Source organism: Carassius carassius, chromosome 17 (genome assembly GCF_963082965.1).
Source record: "Carassius carassius chromosome 17, fCarCar2.1, whole genome shotgun sequence".
NCBI classification, from domain to species: domain Eukaryota; kingdom Metazoa; phylum Chordata; class Actinopteri; order Cypriniformes; family Cyprinidae; genus Carassius; species Carassius carassius.
This window is the reverse complement of record NC_081771.1, coordinates 13,267,400-13,281,940: the sequence shown is the minus strand read 5'-3', so window position 1 is coordinate 13,281,940 and position 14,541 is coordinate 13,267,400. Positions and strand designations below refer to the sequence as shown.

The 14,541-nt window shown below is 37.7% G+C and overlaps 1 protein-coding gene across 2 annotated transcripts in view; it reads right to left on the bottom strand.

Annotated features, from left to right (window-relative positions):
* The window catches only part of mast2 (microtubule associated serine/threonine kinase 2), a 169,879-nt gene that overhangs the window by 18,049 nt on the left and 137,289 nt on the right, over positions 1 to 14,541 (bottom strand). For both annotated transcript variants that reach the window (XM_059570961.1, XM_059570960.1), the window contains 6 exons: positions 10,166 to 10,241; positions 8,556 to 8,576; positions 6,044 to 6,122; positions 4,927 to 5,081; positions 1,627 to 1,702; positions 1,132 to 1,341 (listed from right to left, as the gene is read on the bottom strand). In XM_059570961.1, coding sequence (XP_059426944.1) covers positions 1,132 to 1,341; positions 1,627 to 1,702; positions 4,927 to 5,081; positions 6,044 to 6,122; positions 8,556 to 8,576; positions 10,166 to 10,241 — 617 coding nt within the window. The remainder of the gene's footprint in view (positions 1 to 1,131; positions 1,342 to 1,626; positions 1,703 to 4,926; positions 5,082 to 6,043; positions 6,123 to 8,555; positions 8,577 to 10,165; positions 10,242 to 14,541) is intronic.

Here is a 14,541-nt window from a genome sequence, read left to right as displayed (position 1 = left end):
AAAGTAAACAAGAAGCATCAGGCATAAAAATATTCTAGTCACAGTCCATGTTTTGAGTGTTAAATTGTCATATCACTTGTGTGTCCACAATTCTACAACATAAAACAGCAGCTATCAGACTATGACCTTGACTCAATGCAACTCTTCAAAGTAAAAACAATCAGGAACTCAACTGTTAGATCCACATGGTTTCTGACCGAGCTCTGCTCCCAGCGCTCTAAAATCTGCTGAAGAACCTCCTCTTCCTCCAGCCGCCTCTGCCACGAAACGCAGGACATCCTCTCAGTGAGCGAGGAAGCGTTAAATGGAGAAGTCGGGAATGCTTTTCTGAGCGCACCTGCTGAAGATGCGGTTTATACCGCGATCCCCGTCTGGCCCACCTGTCACCATCAGCTCCCAAACTAAATCAGCCAATTAGCACGGGCTGGATGATGTCATCCCTACTCGCCTGAATGCCAAGTACGGCTGCGGTGATGCCACAGCGACTGCATGAGATCATGATGTGCACATTTTCGATTCTGGTAGGCAACAGCTACGGGATGGTTATGGACAACCAACAGAAAGAGGGGAAAACCCGACCTGATCCCTCCCTTCCATTCTCACTCCCTCCCATTCTCTCTCTCCTGCCCCGATCCCTCCTCTTGGGTGCCTGGGATACTCATCCGTCACCAGTGGTGGTTACTGGAGTGTGAAATTAAAATCAGGAAGGTGCTGCAAACCCCCACCCAATTCCAACCCTACACAACAAACACACACTCTGGAACATTCCTACACACACATGATTTGTGGATTTGGAATGGGACCTCTGGGAGTCATAACACTGCCCCTGTGGCAATGTAACTGAGCTAATCAAGACATCAGCGACCTGTATCCTGACTAATGCAGATGTGACAGGTGACCACAGACCCAACAGATGAAAGAACAATCGTCAGGGAACCCAATTCACATGAGATAGAGCTGTTTATGACAGTCCAGCTGTCCAGAGACGACCTCTGCCCTGATGTGATGACATCACCACTTTGGCAGACATGGATTTATGTTTAGGGATCCACAAAAAAGACCTTACATGACAAGGAGTCAATACCCTTGCTGACAACTTCTTACATACTCTCCACATCTTTGCATACTCACGTCTTGGTGTAGCTTCTCAAGGTTTTCCTGTAGTTCGTAGAAGTAGCGTGAGGTGATGAGACCCTCATGGGATTTGTCCAGGCAGTCCCGAGCCAATTCTATAACCTGGTGGTGGATGAAGCTCAGGACGCCGTCAGCTAAAGGCATGACTTTGTCAGGAGCTGAGGAGGATATGAAATCAGCCAGCCTTTCCTCCATCTGAGCAGTAGCCTGTGGGACAGAAGGGTCCTGGTAAGGGCTTGGTTGAAACAAAGGCCAAGCCATGGAGAAACGGAGACATCCAGCCACCCACAATTTGTTACTGCACATTTTTCCATAAACACTTTTTTGTTAGTTACATTTATTTATTTGTTTGTGTTGTTCTTGCATCAAAACAAAATACTTCAGTTCATAAAGACCACTCATCAACTTCTATGACTTTTTCCCCCCTCTTTCTCTGAAAATGAGACTATCCAATATCCGTTGATGTGCAAGTTCATCAGTTTTAGACCTCACCTTAGGGAAACGCTCCTTGTAGACATGGTTCATCATGACGATCTCATGGTCAAATGAAATGGGTGAGCGTCCAGGGCTGAAGAAGAAAATACAGAAACAAAAATGAGTGGAGAAATAACAAAAATAAGGGACTTAGATGTCTTTCTTTTTTTAAACGAATCATATTTTCAACACTAATGTCGTCCCTCTCCCTTCTTGCAGATGTTGTTTGGTGGCCTATACCTGTAATCTAACGTGGATGATAGACTGGAGCACCTGTATTTTCTGACATATCCAACCTCATTCATGTTAAAGTAGCATCTTCAATCAGAGACGCTCCACAGGGAATACTAAGAGACACAGCTTGTGAAGATAAGCGAGTTTGTGTGCGTTTCAGTCAGGGACACAGCTTACAGATGCAGCTGGGACCGCATGAGTCACTCCTGTTAGTAAAGGTAAGCTGGTCATGTGACCTCGAGGATGAGGTAATGCTGTAAGCCATCAATCGAAGGGCTTGTGGTCCATATTAGACCTCCTGACTCAATGAAAACATACTAACCATAGCACATCTGATCAACCTCCAGGGTGCTGTTGAGAAATGTGCCAACACACACTTACACATTAAATTGGCTCATCTACAGGCATGTCAGTAACAATAAGCGACGGGGAGAAATATTCTAGTCAAATCTTCAACTTTCTTGAGAGCAATTTCAATCAGAAATTACGATCCGACCATGGCTGCGGTAAAGGTTAACTCTGACAGAGATTGATTTGCAGCCGAAGGGAGCTGCATTAACAATCACACTGAGAATATTTCTCCTGCTGAATGAGGTAGAGAGAAAAGACAAGAAAAAAAAGAAGAAAAAAAAAAGAAACTGCCTTAGAGCGATCCTCTACTTTTATTAAATAAGGAATTTAGTGTGTGCAAAAAATCAATGTGAACCTCCTGCGGCACAATAACATTCTGCATTCAGACAGATGATAATTAGTGAATGTAATTATTTTTCTCTGATGGATGCAGAAATGTCCTTGCAGCACCAAAAAGCATCATATTTTTTAAGAAATGACCTTGTAAAAAGATTCTCATTATAATTTGAAGTCAAGTAGATGTTCTGTTCAGGGTCATACCGGAAATAACAGAGGAAAGGACAGCTATTCATTTGTGATCTGTAATGGGACAAAACAATAAAGACTGTTCACTAAAAAAAAAAAAAAAAACAAGTATAAAAAGAAATAGAAGAATAAAAGAAGAGGAATATATTTGAACACATTCCCAACTATAAGAATGAAACTGACATAGCTTACCTACACTTACATCATAATGTTAGAATATAATAAGGGCATGAAGACTGCAATCTCCAAAGCACCCAAAACATCAGTGTTGAGAGTGTTGAGTGTTGAGATGGATACTATCACATGGAACAAAAGGCAAACAAAGGAAGGGACTGCCAGAGAGAGAGAAGGGGAAGATAGTGTGTAAACGTGTCAGAGTTGAGCACAGAAATGACCTCTAAATCCCTCCGAGGAGCTGGAAACCAGGGAAATCAGCTAGTTAATTGGCCGTGACAGAGTGGTCTGCACTAACACAAACACACACAACTGGATGACATCACCAACAAAGCCACATACACCATTGTAGTCATTTAATATTATGTGAAAGTGTAATCAAAATTAACAGTAATTTCAAGAAGAAGAAAAAAGCCAGTAGGAATGTATTCTGTCGCTGAGGCATTTATTAAAATAATATTCTAATCTCCAGCTACTGCTACAAAATCACTTGACATATGGATGATGGATGGTGACCACTGTATGTTGAGCTCATTACTTCTCGAGTGTGTGTTTGAGTGAGTTAAATGATGTAAAGAGTAAGAATGATGGAGAACCGTGTATGACCACGGCATGAAAAAGCGTCCCTGTCAATTCTCTCTGCACGTCTGCTGTCCGGGGCAAGAAATTAGCATAATACTGCTCCATTTCCTCATCTCTAATTAACCAGTTCTTGCTTTGCCTGCAAATCCCCTCTACCTCCTCCTACATCCAGTCATTTCATCCTTCTTTCCCTTCTTTCAACAGTAGAAATGGATAATCCTGGGAAGCTGTAATCTGTAAGATGTGGCAACAGCAAACCTCTCTACCTCATATCATCTCATCCAATATTTATGAATATAATTCTGGAGTTCTGAACCCCCTGCTGAGTGTGTCTAGATACTAAAAGAGGCAAGGCCAGTGCTTCCTGAATAAGTCATCTTAACTGAGAAAGAGCCAGAGGGGAAAGAAAGTGGAAGAGAGATATGTTTACAGATAAGAAGCTCATGAAGGAGGTCTCTTTTAGAGCATTGAGGAAGAAATGATTTAGTCTGTCAAGTCCTGGGCAGAAGTGTGAGTGACTACTACAGTAATCATACTACTCCTTTAAGAGAAAGAGAGTGGCTAAGAAGAATCCAGGTCTGACATAAGAATCAAAAGAAAAAATATATACAGATTTTACATTTCACAAAGGTTTTGAGGCCTATTGTAGGACCATTCAGATTTTATGTATTTATTTTGGATAGGGTGACATATTTCTTGAATATTATTTTCATTAGAAAAGCCAGATTTCCCCTCTACCATTCACATGATGAATTTAGACATTATCTCAATATTGTAGTACAGTTTTTTTTCTTTTTCTTTTTAATCACAGCACTAAAGTAGAAATTAATTATTGTTTTCCTTTTAATTTTCATTATTCGGTTCCTTTTCTTGTTATTGTAATGTTTTATTATTGTAATGTTTTTACTTTTTAATCACAGCACAAAAGTAGCAGGAAATGTTCAGAAATGTAGTATTAAATGAGAGTATAGGCAGTACAACCAACACAACCATTTAAAAATAATGTATTTTTAAAACTTGTATATTGAGTATATAAGTTACTTTTACTTTAACTGGTGGACTTAATTCATTAAATTCCTTTCACAATGGAAAAATAATAGATTTCTCATGCAAACAAAAAGTTATTTGGTTATTTATTTATTTTTTTGGGGTGAAATATGACTTGGACACATTGACAGACAGAGAGAAGCATTAAGAAATGTGAAGACAGAGGAGTGAAGAGCCATCAGTGTGAAGGGCACAAAGGCTGAATAACATATCGGCTACCTTAAAGGAGTCAGGAGTCTAGAGAATGAGGTGTGGCAGTTTCCTGTCAGAGCTAATGATTTGGCCTTTAAAAGAGAATGAGTGAGAGCCTGAGGGCCCAGCTGACATCACAAACTCACAACATCATGTTCACTTGAAGGGCAATGTTTGATTGCTGCGAAATGGGAATCTGTTAAGTGTTTGTACCTGAGACTACGGGAGCGCGGCCGCATGGCTGGAGATCTTCTCCCATCCTCGTCTGTGATATTCTCCGAGCTGAAGTGTTTGGTGAGGAAATGCAGCTCATCTGCAGTGGGCTGGAAGGGCAACTGGTGCAGCTTCTCCTGAGATGAACATGATGACTGTGAGAAGCAGAGAGGGAGGGATTACAAGGATAGAAGGCATTGCATAGGCTGCCCTGACTGTCAATCAACTGCCTTTGTAGGCATAATGTTGTTGATTGAAATTGACTCTTGGAAGGACATTTTTCCTCAAAACATTCAAGCCAAATGGAAAAAAATATTGAGAATACAACTTAAAAAGTTGCCGTAATATAGCTTTATAAATAACCAACTTATAAAATGTTAGGTTATATTTCAAATTAATAATTCTATTTTGCATAAAGGAAATGAAGCCTAATTTTAGGACCATTAAGCCTCTCTGCATTGTGACATTATTTAACTTCTTATTACTTTAATACCAAAAGAAAAAAAAGCATTCTAATTACTATAAATCATAATGATAATTGCCATTAAAATAATGTCACACTGTAAGAAAAAAAAAATCTTAATGACATACAATAGTCTCTATTTCCATTCTGATATAATTTCTTATTTCTGGTCATTTCCTAAGAGTTTTTGTGAGCTTCACCCAATTAAAAAAAATGACATTTGTTCTTAATCAGTAGTTTCCCCCCCTTGTGTTTAGAGTTGAATAAAAGCTCTGCAGCCTTTAGAATAAAAAAATTGGGCTAAACATGAAAATGTCTTTTTAATCTTTCTGCAGAGACTTTAATGGGGCTTGTGCGGTTTGAACTGATTCCCCAATGAAAGCAACAGCCAGACTGAGTTACAGTCAATTTTCGGGGACAGAACTCTTTTGAAGTGAATGCACTGATATGAAGCCACTGGCTTCACTTTAGGCTAAAGGGAGCTGCTTTGTAGCTAGAGTTTATCCCACTGTAGAGTCAATAGGATAAACCTTTTGGGAATGTTAAGGCTTGGGATCAAATGCAATACCAAACAGACATGCACATATCTGAGGGTAGATACAACACAGAGGGACTACAGAAAGAACACAAGTACAAACACACACAGACACTCACCGAGACTGTTGAGCTTGGGGTGTTGGTTCCATAGCCAGAGGAGGGCAGAGAGGCGAGAGACCAGCGGCGACCGTCCGTCCTACAAGAGTGGATATCAGAAAAATGTAAATCTTTTTTTTTATTACTGCTGATGTACTTCAAAGTAATAAGGACCAGCAGAAATAAGCAGCACTTAAGAGCTTTCAGACGAGCAATGATAAAATATCACACAATCAGAGCAGAATAAAGCACCACAGATTAAAATCTCCACATTAACTGGCAATTAAACAATAAAGATGATTAGCACATTCAACTATGCAGCTCAATAAGGCTTGCATACAAGAGCCATAAGCATCTGCAATAATGGTTAAGCTGCCCGCTAAGGAACTTATGTGTATCATCATTGCAGATACACATATGAAGCCTTTTCATGCAAATAGCACAGTGTGAATTCAATGGCTTGATGGCTTTATATCACAAAACAGCAATACATTCATTATCGCTCAAACACATGAACCAATAAAGACTGACATTAAGAATTTAACAGACTGTCAGCGTCCCTTTACTTTGACAAAATAAGGAACTTTAATCTGTTAGACCCCTGATTGCAATGTGCAGAGATGCAAGGATTTTAATGCCAAATTACAAATAAACAAATAAGCACACTAATGTTCAAAAGTTTGGTGTCAGGAATAATTTTTTTAAAGAAATTAATACTTTTATTCAGTAAGGGTGCATCAAATTGATTCAAAGAGAATGTAAAGACATTTTTCATGTTATGAAAGTTTTCAATATCAAATAAACCATGTTATTTTGTCATTTTTTAACAATCAATGAATTGCAAAAAAAATAGTAATAATAATCTTTTAGCAGCACACCTTTTCACAGCACTGATAATAATAACAAATGTTCAGTGACCATTAAATCAGCCTCTGAATCTGAATGAATTCTGAAGGATTATGTGACACTGGAGACTGGATTAATGACTGCTGAGGACTTCGCTATCACAGGAATAAATTATATTTTAAAATATATTGAAATAGAGAACAGTTATTTTAAATTCTATGATATTACAGTTATGATAAATTTCTAAATATTAATAGTTGTACAATATTTTTGATTAAACAAATGCAACCTTGGTGAGCATAAGCGGGTTCTTTCAAAAAACATTTAATAAAATGTACCAAAACCAAACTTTTGATTAGTACTGTACACAATCATAAATCGTACTGATGAAAAAATATTCCACAAGAAAACCTGTACACAAAATGTTGCCATATTTTTCCTTATAAATAGTGGTTGACTGATATATCGCCAAGGCTGTTATATCGGTTGATATTTTTCAAATATCGGCATTAGCCGATATGTTTTCTGTTTGGTCAATGTGTTCGTATTTTGACCCTGAGAATGGCAGCCTCCCTCTTGTTCACTGCCGTAGTTAACAGTTCTGTCTAATATAGACAGAAGTCTGTCTAATAATCATCAGAAAGAACTGTTAAACAAAGGAATTAAAATGTAAACAAAAAGTATTACAATGATTGCGGTTATATTTTTAGTAATAGAGGCAAACATTATAATACTTTCTCGTTTCCAGTCAACATTCAGCAAATGCGCATTTATATACGCAAAACCTTTGAATGACTAATGAACTTTTAATTTCAAAAACCTTGCAAACTTAGTCGAATGCAGCTGTGAGATCTTGTGAAGTGTGCATTTGTATCCTGCATGATCAAGTGTTCTCTGCGTGGTGGTCAGTCCGTGCGAATTGAATGCTGACAGGAGGAGAGATCAGCTTTACTGGAGACGCATGATCGACAATCTCCCTAAACAGTGTTGCCAGATTGGAAATGTCCAATTATTGTACCAGAAGCTCAGAAATATAGTATTTGGAAGAAAATGATCGTACACGAGTCAAACGTTCAGAATACAGCTATTTATGTAAACCAACAACTTTTTGACACGTCCTGCAAATTACCACAATAGATAACTAGGTGTACTGTGTCCACATTGGACACGGGCAGTGCGACAAAATACAATAAAACCCATTGTTATCAGTAACTCTCTGCACTTACACGACACATTCTCAACAATAAACTAATTTTCAAAGGATTTAAAATTTCTTAAATCAAATAAAATTAAATTTTGTCGGCTTTATATCGGCCACCCAACTTTCCAAGATATTGGCATCGGCTGTCAAGAAACCAATATCGGTCAACCACTACTTATAAGTATTTTATTTTATTTATTGGTGAAAAATTTAATGATTTATGCAAAGCACAGAAGAATGTGAAAATTTTTTGAAGATTAAATAGCAGTTCTAAGCACACAGTCAAGCTGTTTGTATCCATCCAGCTGAACGAGGTGGGATGATTAATAATTTATCATTCCGATAAATACATGAAGTTGTCTGAGATGTTTTTAAACAGATCTGACTGTCATCTCTAATGAAATGGAAACATGATGGTTGGTGTAAACAGCCATGCTGGAAGCACACACAGAAAATGATGTTGTAAAGGAAGTAGGCGATTATTACCTGTCAGCCCTGTGTCCATGGCTGTATGGAAGAGAGTAAAGCATTAAAAAGTGATGCTGTGAGGGCATCTATGTGTGTGTATGCACTGAGCTAATGTATCTCTCACTAGGGCTGCACGATTAATCATATTTTAATCTCGATAACGATATCCATCTTCCTCGATTAATTAATAATAATCGTCATGATATTGGCCGGATAGTTATTTATCCTGAAACAATGCATGCTAACAAGTCTTCACTAGTGTTCATGCTTGTGGTTGCCAGATTTGAAGAGCTTTAAGCCCTAAAACAGAGCTTTTTTTCATTCGTGCAATCTGGCAACCCTGTGCATGCTCATTGATGGTGGAACAAGCACTGATGATGATATGAAAACATACATGTGCTGGAGATTAGCGATCTCTCCACAGCGATTTCTGCTTACATGAAAGTGTCATACAGCTAGTGTGTGTTTTTTCACAAGCCATTTGTACTGTTTGTGTTACCAAATGTGCCATGATCAAACTTTCACTGAGTTTAATAATGGATCTATTGTGTTTGTGGAATAAATGCGATTTTCCTACCTGTGACAATACATTGGTGAAAAATGTACATAAATTGGAATTGTTGGAATTTGTATTAAGAGTTTCTAAAGTTTTTACCAGTTTTCATGTTAAAAATCACATGGCAATGTAAGTTTTCAGTATGTATTAATGATCTTTGAGCAAATTTACTGTGCGATCTGAGTGGCTTTTTCCTCATTTACGAACAAATGTAATGTGAAATCAGATGACAAAACACCATCCAAAACCATGAGTTTTGTATTAAACACTAAAACCAGCCTAAGCTAGTTGACTGATTTAAGTTGATCATCCAGCCTGGTCTTTGCTGGTCAGAAGGCTGGTTTTAGAGGGGTTTTGACCACTTCCTTAGCTGGTCAGGCTGGGAGACCAGCTGGAACAACAAGCTAAAACCAGCTTGACCAAGCTGGGAGACCAGCTTAAACCAGCTAAGTTTAGTGTGGTTTTAGCAGTTTTTTTTCCAGCAGGATAGAATAATCGTTATTAATAATCGTGATTATAATTTTATCATTTATCGTGCAGCCCTATCTCACACTATGACCACTTGCATTATCAGAGTGTGTACTGTGTCCATTAGGTGGCACTGTTGGTCCATGAGTATTTTGCACTGGATGACTCAATGGTCCTGCTCTATGGCTGACATTCAAACGAATCCTTTTAATTAAGCCCGAGGTCATCAGCTCTGTGTGTTCTCTTCCAGTTGTTAAAGCATTACCATCTTTTGCTGCTCAATTACCAATTCATATTCACTCATTAACATTCTTGGTGTCGTTATTCAGAGCCACAGTGAAGGATTATGGGATATTACAAATTAATTGAAAGTGGGGTGCTTAATAACCAGCAGATGAGAAGCAAACTATGACAACAATATGTGCAAGAATATCTAAGCGATATTACATCCTCAAACTTTAATTTGAAAAAATGTTTAACGGACTGCAGAAAGTTCTATTAAAACGCATTCACAGAATGTGGAGTGTTTTATGATTAAATGTTTTGAATTATAATATTCTGATGAAGTGTAAGAGATCGACCTTTGACCTGTGATGTCACTCACCTGCGAGCTGGCACAAAAGAGAAGTGAGCCGCAGTGTTTGGAGAGAAATTACGTGGGCTGTCCAATGGGCTGCTTCCTGAAAGAGACCAAAAATGTGACATTTAGTGAACTATTCACAACAATCAAGTTCAACTACCCACTAACAGGCCAGGCTGGTACAAATAACTATCAAAATAATCACAGACTTCATACTTCCGGCCACCAGGAGACACATTATGCTCGTCATAAGTAAATAGCAATTGCCCTAAGGTTCTTACCTCTTCTATCCTGCTGATCTTTCTCATTTATTTTATTCATCAAAGCCCTTTTAAGATAACAAACCCCTTTAGAAGAGTAGGCTTCTTATGTAGGCCGCATTGAGACCAGAGGAACAGGGATAAAACACACTTTGATCACAGTCTTTTTTGTTCTCCTGCACAGCTCTCTGAGAATAGATTAGTGCTTAGATAGAGAAGCACTTACAGTGTTTAAGTGCTTTAGACAAAAGCCCTCTCAATCAAAAATGCCTCATGTGGAGTGATATTGCATAATGAATGTTATTTAATGATTTGCAGACCATGAGCAAAAAAATCATTTTTTGATTAACTCAAGCTCAAATTCATATTCAAGGGATTTTTCCTAGAACAGACTCTTTATCTCTATTCCACTGGTATTGAAATGGCAAGGAGATTTCATATCCTGGGCTCGATCACTGTGTGGTACATTTTTACGTTATAATTTAATATGAAATGCATAAGAGTATAGCTTATAGATTAAAATGTACATGACTGCTATGACTAATGTTACTAGATTAAAAAGAAGAAAATTTGATCTAAAACCTCTATTGCTAGTCATGTGTGAATTAAGAAGCATAGATACAGGTATCATTAATCAATCCAGTCAATCCGAGCAACGGGGCGTTCCTATCTGGAGTGTGTGGTACGGCTCGGGTCACAATCCTCATGCATTAATCATGGATTAATGCATTCGTCAAGCGGCCTACGCCAAATCTTAAATATTAATGAGAGCATAATTCTTTGTCAGGAAGTGACTATAGGAACAGCTGCGCACAGCTGGACTGGGACACAGAGCAGTGTGGATCTGTCACGGAGATGCATTCATTTAATGGAGAATCCCATCACAGAGATTGTAGGGACACAGCACAATGGTGTGCTACACGGTGAAGCACCTGCTTATTTTCATCACGAAGACTGTAGTTGAAGAAGGGTTTGCTGAAGAGATGCAGACACCCTCTCACACGATACACAGCAGAGAGAAGAAAACCAATCATCACCCTGTTGAATTACACATGCTATGTTCACACCACAGCAGAATGTGTTACGGATGAGGTTTTTGAATGATAGTGTGAAAAATCACACAGAATCTTACATTTTCAACTTTCCTATGTGGAAATAAACTGCATACTGATTTTTTTTCAAATGGGCCTTGAATAAGAACACAGAGGAATTAATGCAATGTTTAGTCATTTTAATCCACCATTCTTTATAACTGCATGATTTATTTATTCTTTTTTCACTCATAATATCAATATATACAGTAGGTGGTCAACCAGAGTGTGCTTTTTACGGCCGCAAGTGCCGATGTGCTTGCAAAGTACATTTGCAGCTTTTGACTCGCTGAGTGGTGCTTTAACCACAAGTTATCAAACAAACAAATCAAAGCACATTTTCACAAATAGTCAGCTTTGCCACACCAATGTGTTACATTTGATGGCTGCAGTCAGGGAAAATAAAAGAAAAACACTGTAGTTAAATATTTTATATTCACAGATGAAAATATAGTAGGCCAACTTAAGAAGTTATTTGCATTTCTTAGAACAAATTCAAGCAGGATAAATGTCAAGTCTATGAGCCTTTGCTTATATTTTCTCTTAGCTACACAGTATTACACCATATTTTAGTTTTGAAACATTTAACTGGTGTGCAGTATTATTTATATAATATGAAGTGTGTGTTATATTATCCTAAAGAAATGGTAGTTAACTTTGCATCGGAGCATTAAAAGAGTTTTTTTTTAGTGAGCTAGGCTACATACATGGATCTTTATGCAAAATGTCAATATTCTCACACATTAGGCCTATACTTGTCACAATGGAGTGAGTCAGAGTAAATTGCAACGCGAATTAAGTCTCATGAATGTGCAGCTTGTACACATAGATATGTATGCTTATACGCTGGACCAACGGCCAAGGTTAGGATTTCTTTGTTCAAAAACGCTCATTAGCCTGTAGATTGAAATGAAAGCCCTTTAATACAATAAGGAAATTGTGTAGTTTTAATTATTTTCATAATAACTGTTTAATAACCATAACAAGCATTTAAAAGCATTTTTTTGATCTATTAGGCTGCAGCCTATATAATTATCTCATGTTTTGATGTTGAAGTTGTTTCTGTTTTATTTTGTTATTTAATTTACATTTATAATACAAAATATAATTCCAGTCAGTTTGCAAAACTAGTTTTGTGAACGACTTTAAAGGAACATTCAATTCTTTTTGAAAATATGCTCATTTTACAACTCCCCTAGAGTTAAACAGATGAGATTTACCGTTTTTAAATCCATTCCGCTGATTTCCGGGTTTGGTGGTAGAATTTTTAGCTTAGCTTAGCATAGATCATTGAATGTGATTAGACAGTTAGCATCTCATTCAAAAATGACCAAAGAGTTTCTATATTTCTCCTATTTAAAACTTGACTCATCTGTAGTTACATCATGTACTAACATGAACATATTGAGACACTTTTTCTTAATGGATGGGTGCTTCTTTTGGACTGAAGCAATGCAACACCTGCTGACTGCATTGATAGAGCTTGAAAGATCAAAGACAATTTTTTACATAACTCCGATTGGATTCGTCTGAAAGAAGAAAGTCATATACACCTAGGATGCCTCGGGGTGAGTAAAACGCAGCCTAATTTACATTTTTGTGTGAACTAACCCTTTAAGTGTAATAATACCTCACAAAGCACTGCAGTATTTAATTCTTGTGCTGCTGGTGTCATAACCTGGCAAACAGCTTCCTGAAACAGGCTGTAATGATTGCAGTGTGGCAGTGCAAACCCCCTGTTGATTGTGCTCAGTTGAGTTTGAAATAATTTAGCCTCCACTGCTTCTGTTGGCACTCGCATTAGAATCCTGCTAATGGCTATGAAGCGCTTAAAATGAAGCCGCATTTAGGTTAATGTTCCATTTTAGATTTGTTCATTTAAAATATTGCAAGCACACAACTTCAAGTGATGCCTCCCAAACTGCTTGATGCAGTATGGAAAACACAAACGTGTATCTATCAAAACTCATGTGGGCTATATCAGGACTGAGCACAGCAAAGTACAATGTTATTAAAAAAAAAAAAAAACCTTTATAGATATTTTATTCTGCAGTGCTAGTGTGCTAACCTATGCTACTAGTGTCTCTCTTTACACTACATGTACTGTTTGCATGGTGGTTTATTTAATCAAGTAATTCAGTGAGTGAATGGAGTTGACAAGCAGACATCAATGATCAGGGCTGCAGCACATTATTTATCATTTTTAGAGCCCTGCTGAACAGTGTTAGCATGATCTGTGTGCTTTGTGTGCTCATGACCTGAGATCAGTTGTAAACACACATCTAGTCATCTCCTTAATCTCTCTACACACACACACACATACACACACACACAGAGAGAGAGAGAGAGAGAGAGAGAGAGAGAGAGAGAGAGAGAGAGAGAGAGAGAGAGAGAGAGAGAGAGAGAGAGAGAGAGAGAGAGAGAGAGAGAGAGAGAGAGAGAGAGAGAGAGAGAGAGAGAGAGAGAGAGAGAGAGAGAGAGAGAGAGAGAGAGAGAGAGATGTATGCCTGCTGGTTTTGACAGCTGATGTCTCCATTTCTCTTTCCTGCTCAGATTTTCCACAATGTGGAAGTGACACAAGGGATACACCCACTGGAGCAGCAGCACTTTTATTAAGTGTTTTATCACCAGCTTCGGCTTTATTAAAGCATTACTGTGACAACTGCAGTGATACACAGTGCTTTGCAAAGTATTAACCATTTCTCTTGTTTCCTAAAGGACACATCTCTGCTTTATTGTACAGTATTACTATTATGTTTTTTACATATGAATGAAAATTTTAAATGTACATATACAACATTCCAAACAAAATACCGAAAATATTCATTCTGTGCCATTGTTGTTGTTTTAAATGTATAAGACGTAACATTTTGCAAAATTACAGTAGTTAATGGTATCACTAACTAACAAAGAACCATTGTAAAGCATTTATTATTCTAAGCTATGTTAATGAGAATCATCAAGAATATATTTATAGACACACACTAATAAATGTATTGTTGTATTGTTCACTGGTAGTTAACAATAACATAATAACCAAAGAATTAAC